Source organism: Amblyomma americanum, chromosome 3 (assembly GCF_052857255.1).
Source record: "Amblyomma americanum isolate KBUSLIRL-KWMA chromosome 3, ASM5285725v1, whole genome shotgun sequence".
NCBI classification, from domain to species: Eukaryota; Metazoa; Arthropoda; class Arachnida; order Ixodida; family Ixodidae; genus Amblyomma; species Amblyomma americanum.
The window spans coordinates 155,721,575-155,739,287 of record NC_135499.1 but is presented as its reverse complement, the minus strand read 5'-3'; the positions used below and the strand labels follow the sequence as shown (position 1 = coordinate 155,739,287).

Below are 17,713 nucleotides of genomic sequence, written 5' to 3'. Positions count from 1 at the left end.
GAGCCCCAGTTTATAGCCCACTTTATGCTACTTGGGCCCCTTTAAAACCTTACCACATCAGCAACACTCAGAGCTGTGAACTATGAAGACACATCTCTAGGAACATACTAGAAGTACTGTGAGCGATGATTCCACTACTGTTCTGTAGTGTCGGCTTACACCATTAGCGGCTTATTTGTGGAGGACCACAGACAGACCAACTATATAAAATTAACACAGACTACCGCCTGACGCCACATCCTAAACACTCTCGGCATTCACATCCCAGCTAACGACCCCACACTCCTCTCCATCCCACGCCCTATCCACCCCCACCTCCTCGTCAAACCCCTTCTGAGAAAGACCCATCCGCAACACCACGGGCCACGCCTTCGAGTCATGGAAAAGGCGCTCACAATTATGGCTCCGAAACGTATTCCGTGTGGGTGGACGCCCCTTGCTCAGGGCAAGGAAGCGGCGGCAGCCGTGGTGAGCCATACCCTTCAAACTCTTGCTGCTCTCCCCTTCCCTCGGTTACATCCTCAGAAGGGGCTGAGGAGGCACTCATCGCCCTTGCGAATGCCCACATGGAAACACGTTATATTTTCACTGATTCGAAGACTGCACTACTAAATTTTGCGCGCGTCCAGTTCATGTGCCTGCTATTTGCGTACTGCCCTCAGCCGCTACCAATTTGCCCTGCCACGGGGAGCTGCTCTGAGCGCCTGTGAACTCGGAGAACCCAGCAACTAGGCCAACAGCTTAGCTCGAAGCCTGATACACTGGCGTCAGGCGGCCCCTGCGTTGTTCTCCCGGGAGCGCATGCACACATTCAGTAAACTGACTCAGGCCTATCGAGACGAAAGGAAGCTCTACAACCCCCCCCCCCCCCCCCCAATCCCTCGCTTGATAAACTACCATCAAACACTATGTCGTCACCTCAAAGTGCGAACCCTTCCATCCCCTTAAATTAGGTCCCGCTACCATCAAACCCTCACCGACCCCTCTTGCCCCCTTTGCGAGCACACAACCGCCACCCTTGCTTCCATTCTATTTCAATGCCCGGTGGACCCTTCCGCGTGGGGCCTGGAGCATCCCATCAGCTGCGAGGAGCCAGAAGTTCACCACCGATTGGGCTGCCGACATCAAAGACTATAGGAACATGAACGCTTGAGCGTAGTAGGGCCGTGTGGGGCCGAGGAACCTGTGTGCCTCAAACTCCTGTGTGTAAATAAAAGTTTCTACCACCACCTCCACCTGTCCGTGCAACTATCTCTCACAAGCAAGCGGTGGTGGCCTCACTAGTTGATAGTGGTCCCGTCAGAGTGACAATGATATTGGAGACCGCGTGACCTTGCGTTCTCTCTGGCACTTCCCCGGAAAAAATGGGCAGCACCACTGCCAACAAAGGTCATTGTGCCGGATTTTTGTTAGGACTTTGTTACTGTTCTCGTTTGCACTTCTTACTTCTTATTTAGGATAGGACCCTTATTTAGCAACGCTTGAATATATTTAACGGATGCTCAAGCGAGTCCTTTTGCTATGCAGAGTACGTTACGAGGTATTTTGTTATTTATTGAGGTACTATGACTATCACTTTGTTTCCCTTATTTCCCAGTACTTTTTTAGCGTGAGATGGAATAATATTTTTTAATGCTTCATTTCTGTTGCGAACTTTTCCTCTTAACTATTACTTAACTCAATTTTTTTTCTTGCAACTCTTGGCTGGTGTATCTTTTTGCCAGTCGGCATGAATTTTTTTTACCAAGACAAACTCTGCCAAAACTCAGAATTTTGCTAGCTGCCAGGAATAAAGCCTGCTTTGTCATTTCTCACCATGCGCATCCCCCTGCGCACGTAAGCGGGTACGCAGGGGGCTACGTGGAAATGCAGCATGCGTTTTGCATTTCTTAGTGTCAGCGAAAAAAAAAGGCAACCCATAAATGGCTTCGCTAGAAGAACGCATGGACACCTCATCAAAAATGGAGCCAATACGTCACTGGTGACTGTTGAGAACGGAAGAAGAAGCACGCCCAGGAAAGCCCAGGAGCACGATAACAAATGACATGGACATATGGACTCCGGCAGGAATGAATCCATAAATTTGCTTCAAGAAACTTGTACGAAACCAGGAATATACGTAGGAGAGCTTGCGATGTGCCTTCTGCTGCTGGAGCCTCCGCATCAAGACGGTCCTGCTGCGTTCTTGATGCCGATCGATCACTGTCCCTATAAGAATATTTATTCCGGCGCACGTTCCTTCACCGCCTAGTATAGCGAGATGGAACGGCGGCTGAGGCGAGGCGAAAGGAAGCAAAGAAAGGGTTTTTGCTTTTGTTTGTGGCTTCTTAGTTATGTCATTTTTTCTCTAAGAAGAGCTCACATTCGGTTTGGCTTATGGAGTCTAACGTCCCAATGAGACTCAATCTATCAGGGACCCTGTAGTGGAGGGCTCCAGATAGTTTAGACCACCTGGTGCTCTTTAACGTGCACTGTCATCGCACAGAACACGGGTCTCTAGCATCTCGTCTTCATCGAAATGCGACCATGGCGGCCGAGATCGAACCCACATCCTTCAGGTAAGCGGCCAAGCACCATAACTGCTGAGCCAGAGCAGCGGCTGAGAGAGCCCACACTAGCTGGTAGATGCATCTGTAAGGTGATGAATCGTTTATGTTCTGTACTGCTTTTGCAGCGTAAGCCGTATAAGCCATAGGCCGCCTCTCCTCAGATCTCCGAAGTCTCGTGGCCACCTCTGACGTGAAATTGCTTCAGCATGCATCAATGTTGCATGACCCGTTTTCACTGGTCTCATTAGCTATGTGTCTGATGACTGTGACAATGATTCTCGCAACCGAGTCCGCGAAGATATTCGTTTGTCCCAATATATATTTGACATTCCTATACACATTAATGGCACTAAAGAGCTCATACTTTACGTCAGAGTCTTGTTCAAACTTTTCGTTACATTTTTTATTAATCACCATTAGCCATGTGGCGATTACATTTCTTACAAGGGCAGCACTAAATGTAACGGATGTGCGGAATTCTCGCTGCACAAGGGTTACATTTTTATGTGATTAAATTAGTACATAGGGTTTCCTCCGAATAGCATCAACATAGGCAGGCACTGCTAGGGACTTCCATACTGAAACAATTTCTGAATAATCGGAGTAATCTCTGCCTCTAATTTTTTTGTTCCCCATGATTTGTTGCTGTCATCTACCTCTAATTTCTACCTCTAACTTTTTTTGTTCCTGTTATTTCTTGCTGTTGTCTGACACGCTGCTGGATTAGTATTTCTTTTCACTTATGTGTTCATATAAAGAGAGAGCTCCCGTAAATTGTCCCTCTTTGCATGCCCCACAGCGCATTACATCAGCGCAGTGCGGATGGTAGTATAAGGTTTTCACCTTACATACTGGCCTCAGATGGGTGTACACTCGACGGCAGTGGGCGCGTTTATGTTTCACTTTAAGGTGCAAAAGTATATAAATTTTAAATATTCTCGGACATGATGCCATTTTTTGTAGAGAAATTTTAATCAAGGTTAATTTCGCTGAGCGACGAAAATTATTGCAAGAAATGGCAGTTTTATGGAAACGCTATTTATTGAGTAATAGGTAATGTGCATGAAGTGATTGAAAATTTATACAGATTACCCATAGTTTCAATCAAAAGGAGCCTTTTTAATACACAGGGTTGACGGGATGGAGGCATTAGTCTGAATAGACGAGAGGTTTGAGTTAACAGAGTTCAAAATAACAAGGGTCGTCTGTAGATATACTACAATATCACATATACATACGACACCGACCCCTGCATTTCACAAAACGAATTTGAGAAATTCGGCACTGTAGTCACAATCTGTGCAGTACTAATAAGTATTTATGAACAAATTTCAGCACAGTGCATTTTTCGGGTTAACGACCGTTCTGGAAAGCACTTGAGTACTGCTTTCGTATCAGCGATGCATCCGGTAAAAATGGGCCCGTGGCGCCAGTGTGTCCGTCATCCATGGTGAAAAGAGGTCATGTCTTGTCAAATGGTCGGCCGCTGGTGTTGTGTATGTTCACTGAAGGGAGGCAAAGTTTGGGGCATGAAGGTCCCAGTGGTCGTCCCTCCACATCCACGATTGAAAACAACGTTGCTAGAGCACAGGACATGGTGTTAGCGGACGGGCGCATAACGGTGTCAGACGTGGCGTCTACACTGCGTCACATGCTCCATGGTGTGTTGGGTTAACGAAAAGCGTCTGCAAGAGAAGTGCCGAGAAACCTGACCCCGGATCACAAGAGTGCAAGAATAAGAATCAGCCTCGATCGATTGATCCGGTACGCGCGAGAGGAAAATGAGTTCCTGTTCAGAATCATCACGGGCGATGACACATGGGTACACCCATTTACCGAGCCACATAGTACCGGCCTCAGGGTATCCAGGACATCACCGAGAACCGGTTGCCTGCTGATACCTTCCCTGGTTACCGGGCTGTACCTGCCCTTCCATGTGCTTCCGCGCCGACAAGGACTGTCGACCTTCGACCACCTGCAGCACACGGTGGCAGGTCGACGGAGCAGCGCGAACCCCAACCCATAGTAGGACGCTGGTGTTGTTCTTGTCGAACCCCTCTAGGTTTTAAGTGCCCCGTAGTGTATTTGTGTGTGTTAGTGTGCAAGCGGGCGACGTATGCTGAATGCTATCCTCGTCGCTCAAGAGAACAGTGTGGTGATACTGAATGCGACCTGTTTACTGTCCAGAGCTCCTGAACAGACCTGAGCTCATTAACTACATCACACTGACATGACCCACCACATATCCACTAAAGCTGGCCTTAAGGCTGACGAGATTTGCCTGTTCTAAAGAGGCAGAAAATGAAAAGTGAGCTCTGAAGAGCCAGAGAGTTCTTGAAAAGACGTGAAATTCTACGCGCCGCATTTTTCACAGCTGCGTAGCTCAATCAGCCAAAAGTCGTGGAATAGCGAAAGTGCTTCTTTATTGCAATTCATTATTGGTCATATCTCAGGGCAAGGTATAAGAATATTTCCTCCTCACCTTCTACGAGGTAATTGTTTTAGCAGCAAGCTGCACGTAGACAAAACGCGACATTGCGCTGTTTGCACTGACCTAGTGTTTCATTGCTTGCTCCAAACCTCTGCGCTTGTTTCACCGCTCCTTGAATACTCCGAACGTACACAAAGAAAGCATTGGATGACGAGTTGCATGAAGAAGGCATAAAGAAATAAAGGAAGAGCATCACACAGCAGAGGGGCCACCTGGCTTTTTCGTCGTTTTAAAAACGCACAACACAAAGCAGTAGAGGAAGTAATGGGGTACGAGGGGAATCACATGCAGAAGCTTGCTTTAGGACCTCAGTGCCAAACTTTTGCCGGCGAACTGTGACGTCTGCTTGTACAGCACATTGACTAGAGAAAGAGAGAAATAACATTTATGGCCGCCATTCAAAACCGCACTGGGGAAATCTTCCTCCGTAGCGTGTCTCTCCTTCGGCCGGGATCCCGTAGGTCACGGCAGAAGGAAGAGCTTGAACGATGATTTCACTTTGCAATTTACTGTCAGGGCTACGTAGCGAAGCCTCTCAGGTTTGTATCGTGTGTAAGCCGTTATAAAATTCTTCAAGTTTACGCCATTTGTACCGTATGTGCTATCTTATTGCAAAAACAACATTGTGCCTTGAAAGCCTCTGGGTATAACCTATTAAAGCGAGCCGGGTGAGGAAACACCCCGTCTGCAATTTCCTTCAAGGAACTTCCTCTGTTTTACTCAACGTGCGAGCCGCCGCTGGGAATTCCATTCTATCAAGGATATAATGCTTCGTGATTTATCGATAGGTTCTGAGACTTTCGTTCTTACTATCCCCCTCTAGAGATGTGCGAGGGAGCAGATTGACAAGGAACAAGCTGTGTTTGGTCTGACCTAAAATCACACCGAAAAGCTCTGTTTCAACTATTGCTGTTATAATAAAATAGCCAGTTCATTTAACAAAGGCTAAGCAGAAGAAATGGAGCTGCAACTTTTAAACTTAAGAAAGCTGAGAAGCAGACAGGGAGTTTAAAGAAGTCGCGTAGCCAGGCAACGTGCATAGTCTGGCTGTAGCAGTGCATGGTCTGTAGTACATCGCGGAACAAAACTGTGCCGCATTTTATCTGAATCCAGTGTTTCTCATGCGGATAGACTCAGAAAGATTGTGTTAGTGCCGATGGAGCCAACATTGCATGTATTTACATCAAGAATGCGTAATCTTATTTTTCAAAGAACGTTTCATTTTGCCCTGAGCGCTGTGGCATTTCGCCACATAGTTCGTGCTTTTCAAGGCATCCATGGGGCCCAGATTCCGTTGTTGCTCTCGGGGAATCCCCTTGGGTCAGCTGAACTACTGATGGCTGGAACAGTGGTCTCGTTGTAAACACTGAGCTTCTTCAGCATTGAAGAGAGAACCTGGAGGTGAAAAAAAAGGATAGAAAACATGCACGATATTTAAGCGCTTCTACTTTATTGCAGCTTATTATAGACTCGTTACGCCGTATGTATAAGGAGCATGCTACGTTCTTACTGAGGAGCTCTTGTTGGCCAGGTTGTGCAGCTCGCACGGGTCTTTCGCCAGATTGAAGAGGTAATACGGCTGGCCAGCATGAAAGTTCGTGGTGTCCGTAGTGCCTCCGCCTCGCCAGCAGTCAACGGTCGCTTTGCGTCTCCAATTATTCCCACTGCCATGCTCGAAAATGTGCCCAGCCCCGTAGAAACGCCGGAGCACGGCTGCCGTCCTGCTTCGGCTTTGCAACTCGTCCAGATCGTCGCAGGGACGGCTTCTCCCGACCACCTGCGCGCAGGTATTTATAATTTACGGTTTCCTGTTGTATGTGTAGGGAGGGGTCCTCCGCTTCCAAGGCCGTTTCGTCTTTATATAGGGATGCTGTAAGTGATCCATTATTCGGCTCAAAAGAAACCCATGTGGCCTGAAGATTTAGACCAACGTTGCGCACAAACGTACAATTCTTTTTGAAGCGAAAAGTTTCACTAAGTTAGGTAAAGGAGTCGTCGCGTAGGTCGGATAATGACCTTGAACGACCTTCAGCCCAACTACGTTAGCCGTGTATGACCATATGTGTTACAGCTATGGTTTCGAACCCTTGACTCCTGACCTTGACTCATGACATTTAGTTGACCTTTGACAGTGGGTGACCTTTGGGCTTACCTTTGACCATAAGAACATCCGATGGGGTGATGTGAAGCCACGTGATGACATCTGATGGGGGTGTCGTATGACCATGGGTTACCACGACATAGCCACGTGGTCGTGTGGGTATATACCGAACGGCTGTCGCGAGCGTGTAGCGGAGCTGCCATGGGCGAACCTCAAACGCTTAGCAAGCGTGGGTGCTTTCCGATGTATTCCAGGGTTAGCCGAATTAAGCCACTGCCAATATTTTGCGTGTAGGTGTTTCGCCACGTCGACAAGAAGATTGCTGCTAACAAATTGTCTGATTGCAAAATAAAAGAAAACTGTAGAAATAAGGAACCTGGCTGCGGTTGTCCCAGGGGTTTCCGTAGCTTCCTATCACCAGCTTGTAGTCACCATGGCGAAGGGAAGCGTGTCCAGCGTCGCGGTGGATGTCGTGGAGCAGCTCTTTTCGTGGAGGCTGCCCTCCTTTGGACAGCGCGTGCCACTGGTCCACGCCGTCTAGTGGCCCAAGCCCATGCACATCTCCTCCTGGAGAAAAGCAACAACGGAAGCTTGCACATTTGTGCTAATAAAGGCGGGGAACGGTGATTGCTAACTAGTTCCCAGGTGAAAAGCAAGAAGTGAAATTTACAGATAACCCAATTTATGGCGCGCTACTTGGAACTCGCTATTGATCAGACATGCAGCAAACGGTGAGCAATTCCGGAGACGAAGCCTACGGCTGCAAAAGGGTGCCTCCACTTAGACGAAAACAAATTAATAAAAACATATTCATGTCTTTTAAGAGCCACCTGGGGAAAGTTCGCTGGAGTGTGCACTGCACCCTCTCGCAGGATTCATGATTCCGAGATTTTTGGGTCAGAGTCAGTCTCCGCACTCGACATTCATTTTGTTGCGTATCCTGATAACTGCGAAAAGGGGTTTAATTGCCTTGAGTACTTTACCATGAGAACTGTGACAATTGGCTAAACTGTCTGCTCTTTGAAGGTGGCACAAAGGATCTACGCGAAAAGTGCGCGACGAGAAGAAATTGCTGCTGTCGCATGTGTATGCCTTTCATGCACTTGGAATTATTGCCACACGGACGAGGAACCCGCTGCATGAGATAGATTGATAAATGTTAACCCGGTCCGCCAAAAACAAGAAAGGCGAATACAGTAAACTGTATATTTCACTCAGTGCGCATGATGCGGAACATGCTATGCACAACACCACTATCGCATTCAACAGTGCTCCGAGGAAAGTGCGCCTGTTTCTGTAGTTTATCGCATTTAATTGTGCTGTGCTATGTCAGTGTGCTGTGTGATGTCAGTGCACGTTAAAGATCTCCAGGTGGTCGAAATTATTCCGGAGCCCTCCACTACGGCACCTCTTCTTCCTTTCTTATTTCACTCCCTCCTTTATTCCTTCCCTTACGGCGCGGTTCAGGTGTCCAACGATATATGAGACAGATACTGTACCATTTCCTTTCCCCCAAAACCAATTATTACTATTATTATTTATTTAATTGAAAAAGAGGCAGCGACGACGTCAAGTCAGTTTTTGCTTCGGATACCTGAGCCCAAGCTATACCGCCGTTCACTTCCAATCGACATTCGCGGATTCTGCTTTGGTCTTGAATCACGAGGATGATTCAAGTTGGTAAAAAAAGCTACTTTTTTCAAATCCAATTTTCGCAGTAATAACTGCGTCTTTTGGTGCCCTATATTTTTACCAATAACCAAAATTTAATCTTCAGTTGAACCTGCTTAAAGCGAAATCGAAGTAAATTTTTTTCTTTATAGCGGTTCTATCGTTACAGCCGTACGTTACATTGGCGTCAACTCTCAAATTACAGCCGGCTTATGTGGCACCCTCGTTACAGAGGGCAACATAGCTGACTTTACTCTGTGTCCGATATGTGCCGAAAAAGCTTTCAAAATTCGCGGTTTTTCCCAGTTCTTTTTGACCGAAGTATATTTCTATCTTCTCGGAAAATGTACCTCCAGATATGGAGGCCACAAACTCCCATTAAAGTTTATTATATAATATTATTAATGGTAGAAAGGGGGAATACTTGAAACATTACAGCGAGAGAGATGACCTGACAGTGGTCTAGGGGTTTGTTCCGTTATATATACGAAGGAAGTTGTGCTTAAGATGTTATTTTAGGTAGTTGAGGAAGTTTTAGTTTTGTACGATTCTTTTGCGTAAGGAAATTCTAAATGCTACTTTCCTCTTCCCTTTCATTTTTTGGCTCAGTCCCCTCAAGGTGGTGGTGGTAGTGGTTTTATTAAAAATAATAGTAAAAAGGAAGGAAAAGATTTTTGCTGGCCCCGGCATCTGCCATCGATACTGAAGCACCTGAGCTGGGGCAGCGGAAATAAAGGACAGCAGGCAGAATGGAGAAATGAAATGAAAGAGGTGAGGGGACAGGAATAGAGGACAGGGGGAGAAGTAATATGTACAAACTATTTACACAAGTAATGTGTCCAGGTTGTGCGCGTGATTAGTTCATTTAAGAGGAATTAAATCACACACGCGCACAGCACTGTGTAGGTTACAACTGGAGTGGGGCGTCCAGTTATTAATCGTTCAAGGTAGAACTCGCGGAGCGTTCGGTCACTGCGTGTAACTACCTGACGGAGAACAGACGGGACGTCAAGCCCGTGTGTTCGAGGAATGCACAGAGGCTCACCAAAGTTCGCTCACGAGTGCGCGCACTGCCCTGCGGCCACAATAGCGTCTTGATGGAGTCTGGTAGTATGCCCTGCGCCCTATAGGCCGCGAGCATATCGCGACGAGCATCGGCGAACGCGGAGCAGCGAAGGAGCAGATGTTCTAGTGTTTCCACTGCACCGCATCCGTCACACACATCACTCGTCGCGATTCCGTGACGCACCCGTCGTTCCCCGGGCCACACGCAGCCAATGCGCGCGCGGAGGATCATTGCACGTTGCGACCGTGTAAGTGCGCGACAGCCGGTGACACTGTCGATGCGCTCACCTCCCGCGATGCGTGGGTCGGGGTGCTGCTTTCGGAGATGGTCGTAAATGGCCGCACGCACGTCCTCCAGCGCAAGAGGCAGATCGCTGGCAGGTAGTTGGTGTGCAGCGGTCGCGAGGTCGTCAGCTTCTTCGTTGCCGGCGATGCCGCAGTGACCGGGCACCCACTGTGCACGCACGGCACAACCTCTCTGCGCGAGGCGCTCGATGCGCGAGCGAATTTCCCGCACTAGTGGGGTACCGCGGCCGTTAGATTGCAGGCGGCTGAGGGCGGCGCGGGAGTCGCACAGCAGAGCACTCCTGGGCGGCGGAGGCCAGAGGATTCCCCTCAAGAGAGAATTCTATTTCGTCGTATTTGTCTCATATATCGTTGGACACCTGAACCGCGCCGTAAGGGAAGGGATAAAGGAGGGAGTGAAAGAAGAAAGGAAGAAATAGGTGCCGTAGTGGAGGGCTCCGGAATAATTTCGACCACCTGGGGATCTTTAACGTGCGCTGACATCGAACAGCACACGGGCGCCTTAGCGTTTTTCCTCCATAAAAACGCAGCCGCCGCGGTCGGCTGCGTTTTTATGGAGGAAAAACGCTAAGGCGCCCGTGTGCTGTTCGATGTCAGCGCACGTTAAAGATCCCCAGGTGGTCGAAATTATTCCGGAGCCCTCCACTACGGCACCTATTTCTTCCTTTCTTCTTTCACTCCCTCCTTTATCCCTTCCCTTACGGCGCGGTTCAGGTGTCCAACGATATATGAGACAGATACTGCGCCATTTCCTTTCCCCCAAAACCAATTATTATTATTACTTCTTTCACTCTCTCCTTTATCCCTTCCCTTACGGCGCGGTTCAGGTGTCCAACGATATATGAGACAAATACTGCGTCATTTCCTTTCCCCAAAAACCAATTATTATTATTCATGCGCCACTCTGTGCCAGTCGTGAAGCAGCTAACCTTGTGTTTTCCTTTGCATTATAGAAAGCGGCACAGTTACCATAGCGCACGGTCTGGGGTCTGAGGTTAACAAAAGAGGTTTAATTCTGTTTCGAAGGCATCGCAAACCCATATTCTCCAGTGGCCAGCGGGGAAAGACGATGGCGGAACTGTATCACACTGTGGTAGAGCTCTTAATGAAGAAGGTCTCCCATGTTTTTAGTTTAATGTTTCACATACAGTCTAGCATACCTACAACGGCCGCCGTTATAACGGACATTCACTTATTGCGAACGAGACCGGTGCTACCGTGAAAATATGCATTACGGCAATGGTATTGCATCTCAGATACGGCAAACAACTGTGAGCCTACACCACTCGGTTAGAGCGGACAAATAGCTGCTGTAAACTAGGCTTGCAGCAACGTTGAGGGGCGAATGTAGTCAATGTTCCTCTCCGCCACTTTCTACGGAAAGAACGCTGCGACCTTAAATAAAGTATAAAAAATACAGGATGTATGGAGTGCCGACTGAACATTTTACCTGATGTGGCTGTCAAAAACTCACGCTATGAAAGGCGATGCCTAGCGAGGGTGGAAAGTGCTGTAAGCTTCGCGTTATCGTCTTTTTGCACACGAGAATGGACGGCAGTGAAGGGGGGTGCTGTTTTTCATCGGGAAGAGCCATACGGCGCAGTCCTTGATACACTACACGTTCTTGTACGCTATAGGTGTGCCGGAAAGGGCTGGATAAGGGCGACTTTTTTTTTTATTCGACCAGTGTGTCAATAGGCGCAAGCTAAGCTGGGGTATGGAGACATGAATTGTTCATCGAAAGGTTTGAGTTCACCTTGAAATGGCGAAAAAAAAATGTAAGAAAGACCTGCCAGTGCTTGATAAACGTGCTGCAAACCACCTGATGATTTGCGTGACTGCAGTTACCGTGCTTTTGTGCCACCATACACGAGGAGCAAGACCGCAGCCACTTGGAATGGGCATAAGTCATGCGGTGAAGGTACCCTATTGGCGACGCATCAATGCTTATAGCAGCTGACCGACTTCGGATCCCCCCTTTTGCCGCCGTGGACTGATAAAGCCGAGTGCATTGTACTGGCTGCGGAGTGCATCAAAAATTGCTCCCGTAAGGAAAGGTTTATGGACCTGGGAACGATGGAGGACGCTGTTGACTGCATTTGTGACTTGTTGATGCGTGGATATGTGGCAACGCGTCGCTGATGCATTGCTGGCCGGTGTTGATGTCACCTGGTATGATTTAGTGGGTGCGGATGATGAAAAATTGGTTTTTGGAGAAAGGAACTGGCACAGTATCTGTCTGACATCCCGACGGACACCTAAACCGTGCCGTAAGTAAATGGATAAAAGAGGGAGTGAAAGAAGAATGTAAGAAAGAGGTACCGTAGTGGAGGGCTCCGGAAGCATCGGAGTTCCATACACTGATGAAAATAATAGCGCGCGCGCGAAGTGTCAACACTGAAAGAAATATGATTCAAACGATATCGAGGAGGTCGGCCCACTACCATTTGCCATTACCGCTCCTACTGCGATTAGTTATACAGTATACAGGGTCACTATAAAGCAGCTTGTTTGTACCAACGGTATTGGTGAGGGGCATGCGAGTGCGCAGTAGAGACTGGAAAGCACCGTTATAGAGTCTAGCTTGAATAATCAGGCGCGCGTAACGAAAACGTTTCTTTAAGACTTAAAGGTCACATGGTCCGACTTTAGATATTTGACTGTTACATGAGAAGTGCACTTACTAAGGACCTCGGATATAACAATCGCAATTCGCACGACCGTCAGGATCTTTATAAAGTGGCTCGTCTGTATTTAGCTTCTATGATGCCTTTAAAAAATAGAGCCCGGAAGGAAAAAAAAAACATGAACACGCTGTTTGACGAGAAATTAACTCCAAATTATGCTCTGACAGGAAGCCACATCCTAAACGAGTTACCCCACACGTCATGTTGAAACCCCAGCACTACCAGTTCAAATCTGTTTCATTGGCTTTGTTTAACGTAGTGTAATACTACAGTAAGAAATATATGCTTTCTTGTAAGCGGGAGAAGCAGAACTATGTCATGATGCGGGGTGCTGGGTATTTTCTGGTTGTGACGAAATTGGATAGTCACTAGTCACCTGCGGCGTTGATGAACCAGATAGCAAGCATGATCCATTGATGTACGCAGGCGGCACTGAATCCTGTAGCGAGGATGAATCAATTGCCAGGTTATCGCCTGCTTATGATCATGAATGCCGTAGAAGTACTTGCCGCTGTTGAATAGTATTTCTTTCACGCGGGGGCACCACAGTGGTATCGCGCTTTGATTTATTCTGGACGCAGCAATATGTGTGCAAAATAGTTCTTTAGAGCTGTTGTTTTTTTTGCTATGAAGTATAAATAACTCACTGCGCCCTCCACCTTGTAGATAGATAGATAAAGAGGAGGAAGGAAAGGCCGGGATGTTAACCAGAAAGGGGTTCCGGTTGGCTACCCTGCACTGGGGAAGAGGAATTAGGGGACTAAAAGGAGGAAGAGAGAAGGGGAAAAAGGCATAACACACACACACGCACAACGCTGTCACAATTTGTCACTCAATCCAGTCGCTCTCAAGTAGGCAAAGAGTGCCTACCGAGGATCTTTTGCTCTGTTAATGGGCGAGGATCGAGGCGGTCCAGGGGCACAACACAGTGTATGTCTTGCACTCGCAAATGCAGGGCACTCACAGAGAAGATGAGCGATGGTCTCCTCAAAACCACAGCTTTCACAGGCAGGGCTGTCGGCCATCCCCATCCGGAAAGCATAGTGGTTGGTAAAAGCAACACCGATCCATAAACGGCATAACAATGTTGATTCGCGACGTGCTTAGTTACGTGGAAGATGAAGGCGCAGTCCAGGGTCCAGTGCCTTGTAACTTCGCCTTGTAACTTCGTATTAAACCGCACTGCCACGGGATTGAAATTTGAGGGGGTTACTAGCTCGACTGGCGAAAATAGCAACAATAACGACCTCAGCGACAACTGCACGTCAGGTTTCATACCTTACCAGCAACGGAATATAGTGTGGGCAGCCAATCCGAGATGTGCATCAGTTGGGACGAGACTCTCGGACTGTTTTTCAGCAGCGGGCTCCACACCAATGCAGCGCAGCGGATTCCACCTTCCCAGAGCGTGGCCTTGGAGCCCCGTAGGGGCCAGTTGAATCCGAAGTTCGGCCTTCCACTGCCGTATGGGTGACCGCCGTTGTCAGAACTGAAGACCAGCAAAGTCTCCTCTAACATGCCGGCGTCGTAGAGCGCCTCGAACAGCGCTCCAATGGACTGGTCCAAGGCGTCCACCATACCTACGTGGGACGAAAACCGAGTGCGCGTTGAAGCTAGGCACATGCTAATGTTTTGTCAAAGCATGTCTGCCGCAATCGTTGCATAAAGAGGAGCACGCAACTGGAAAGGGCTGAGTTCCGAAAAAGTAGCTTCTTTGCCGAAGACAGATTATGCCATATCCCAGTGCCCTCGTTACGTGTTAAAATGAACAAGAAAATAATCTGCGAGTTTCCAGTCAGCTTGGTGGCACATTTATGCGGACTACTTTTGTTCCACTGTGGGCATTGGCAGCAGCGGCAGCAACCAGCGCACACGTCTCCTGAATTACTGCTCCACGTATTTGCAGGCTACCCGACGCCTGTCATCTGTACGCGACAAGGTGCCGAGCCCGTCCACTGAGCACGGTGCACGACGAATAACATCGATCTCGGACAGCGTTCGAGAATCCTGCATAACGCCGAGCCTCACGGTGAAAAGCACGAACAATCGTCAGCGGTATCACCGACACCGTCCGGCGAATTTTCAGCAAGGGGCGTTTCCTTGGCATTGGCAGCAGCGGCAGCAACCAGCGCACACGTCTCCTGAATTACTGCTCCACGTATTTGCAGGCTACCCGACGCCTGTCATCTGTACGCGACAAGGTGCCGAGCCCGTCCACTGAGCACGGTGCCCGACATCTGTACGGGGCAAGCTGCCGAGCCAGAGGTGCACGACGAATAACATCGATCTCGGACAGCGTTCGAGAATCCTGCATAACGCCGAGCCTCACGGTGAAAAGCACGAACAATCGTCAGCGGTATCACCGACACCGTCCGGCGAATTTTCAGCAAGGGGCGTTTCCTTGGCATTGGCAGCAGCGGCAGCAACCAGCGCACACGTCTCCTGAATTACTGCTCCACGTATTTGCAGGTTGGTCGTTTTTTCGATAGGTCTTCTGGTTTCCTGCCGCTGCTGCCAAGGCTACTGTTGAGTGTCACGCAATTATCATGTTACGCTGTTGCGCATGTCGACAACCTGTTGATGACAGCTGTCAATCACTGTGCTGCTCAGAGTGTGAATTTACGTACCATGTCGGATCATGTTCAGGCGTTTCGGAAGAAACGTTCATTTCGAAACGAGCAAAGGCTTGGAAGGCCTGGAGGTGCGAAACATGTAAGGGCAGCCGTAAAGCTGAGGATACACTGCACGGGCAGCAGTCCGATAGAGAACTAATCACTAGGCTGTTTTCAATGGAAAGTAAAATTGACTCCCTTCTGGCCATGTCCAGCAAGCTTGAGTCGCTTGAGTCATCCGTCAGCCTGCTCTCAGATAAATTCGATGAGTTTCAAACACGTCTTCTAGCCCAAGAAAAGTCGACAAAGGATGTCACGAAGCCTGTAGAGCGGCTTGAGAAAGCTGAATGGGCCTGTGAAATTGCACAGGTCAATAAGGACGTTGACAGTCTAGAATGGCGCAGTCGTCGACTGAACATCGAAATCCATGGTCTACCAGAGACGGAAAACGAGGACTTACTAAAGAAAGTGAATGAAATAGGCACAAAACTGGAACTTGATGAGGTGTGCTCGAGTGATATAACAGCCCTGCACAGGCTTCCCGCGAAGCCGGGCAAAACACGGGGCGTAATTGTTCGCTTCGCAAAGCAGGAGGTTCGTGATGCCTGGCTAGCAAAAAGGCAGGCGCTACGTGATGACAACACCGGAAAGTACATGTGTGAAAATATGACTCGGTACACTCGCACTCTTCTGAGAGTTGCCAAAGAATGGGCTAAGGAATCCGGCTACGCGTTCGTTTGGCACGTGAATGGAAAGGTGCTTTTACGGAAACAAGCCGGTGCACGAGCAGTTGTCATCCGCGATAAGGATGACCTCGCCAATCTGAGGTGATAGCGCAGGCAATTGTATTTTCAAGCAAACGCGATGCCATTCATGTCCAATTTTGCTCACCATAGTGAGCAACTCAAGGATAAGCAGAAGTTTTCTTTATTTCATTTAAACGCCCAAAGTTTGCGAAATAAATTTGATGAGGTTACTTTGTTTTTATCAGATTTAAACCACGAGTTTGACTTTATTTGCTTTAGTGAGACGTGGTTCACATCTGACGACTGTTTTCTCCTCCCGGGATTTGATTGTGTGTCAGCGTGCCGTTCATCAAAGCGCGGAGGAGGTGTTGCTCTGTATGTGCGTTGCCAACTACCGTATCAAATTCTAGCAAACTATAACATTGTGAATGAAAATTTTGAGTGCGTCATTATTCACTGTTATAATATACTACTTGCTCTTGTGTACCGACCGCCATCTGGGTGTTTAAAGCAATTCATGCAGTTTGCAGAAGAAATATTTGAACGTAGCCTCGAGCTCAACCTCGAATGTGTCTTTGTTGGGGATTTCAATATAAATGCTTCTCCAAATAATATTATTTTTTTGCATTTCCAAGAGCTCTTTGAGTCGTATGGTTTTTCAAATGTGATTAATGATCCTACTCGCGTCACGTCAAATTCTGAAACAATACTTGACCTGTGGATTACAAGCTTCTGCCCCGATGAAGTTAAATCAGGTACAATTATATGCGATCTTACTGATCATTTACCCATTTACTGTCTGATACCTTCGAAGCAAAAACGCTCTTTTCTGGAGAAAGAAATATTGATTAGAGATTACTCGGAAAGAAACATGTCAAAGTTTAAAGAACTCATTATGCAACAGGACTGGGATAGCGTTACAAAGGAAAAGGATTCTAATAACGCTTATAAGGCATTCTTGATGTTTTTTATTTCTGCGTACAATGAATCCTTCGGTTTTAAAACTCTTAAGAGACACAAGAGAGCAAGAAAGCCCTGGATCTCGCACGACCTGTATAACAGAATAAAAAACCGCAACATCCTTTTTCAAAAGTTTTTAGACACACGAAGTGAAGGCGATCTCCGCGCATTTAAGAAAGCGAGAAATAAATTGAATGCTGATATTAAGAAAGCAAAGAGATCATACTATGTGAACAAGTTTTCCAATATTGCAGAAAATCCTCGTCTGGTATGGCAAGCGGTTAGAGACATCACGTGTAAATCGAACTCCCCAAAGCGGGTTTCTTATCACAGCGAATCTATGAGTGAAGAAGAGGTTGCAAACCTGTTCAACGAACATTTTATTAACGTGGGTGCTTCCGCAAAAGACTGCGCTGCGATACCATGCGAGGAATTCGTCAAAGCACATTTTGAAAATACTGTATTTTTGTCCCCAACTGATGAATATGAAATACTGGACGTCATTTTGGGTTTAAAGAACCATTG

General features: G+C 47.7%; 1 protein-coding gene across 1 annotated transcript; it reads right to left on the bottom strand.

The window, feature by feature from the left end:
* Positions 1-6,246: 6,246 nt before the first annotated feature.
* LOC144124191 (arylsulfatase B-like) lies at positions 6,247-14,448 on the bottom strand. The gene is made up of 4 exons (XM_077656842.1): positions 14,154-14,448; positions 7,518-7,708; positions 6,551-6,817; positions 6,247-6,435 (listed from the first exon to the last, which is right to left on the bottom strand). Exons 1-4 carry the CDS (start codon positions 14,446-14,448, stop codon positions 6,307-6,309), a joined length of 882 nt encoding a protein of 293 aa, XP_077512968.1. The 3' UTR covers positions 6,247-6,306.
* Positions 14,449-17,713: the final 3,265 nt, after the last annotated feature.

Bases quoted from the DNA above. Each gene is read 5' to 3' on its own strand.
- LOC144124191 (XM_077656842.1), bottom strand. From the start codon at position 14,448: ATGGTGGACGCCTTGGACCAGTCCATTGGAGCGCTGTTCGAGGCGCTC. The intron at 6,818-7,517 runs GTTCCTTATTTC...ACCTGCGCGCAG, and splicing joins CCTGGGACAACCGCAGCCAG to GTGGTCGGGAGAAGCCGTCC. The intron at 6,436-6,550 runs GTAAGAACGTAG...TTTCACCTCCAG, and splicing joins TGGCCAACAAGAGCTCCTCA to GTTCTCTCTTCAATGCTGAA.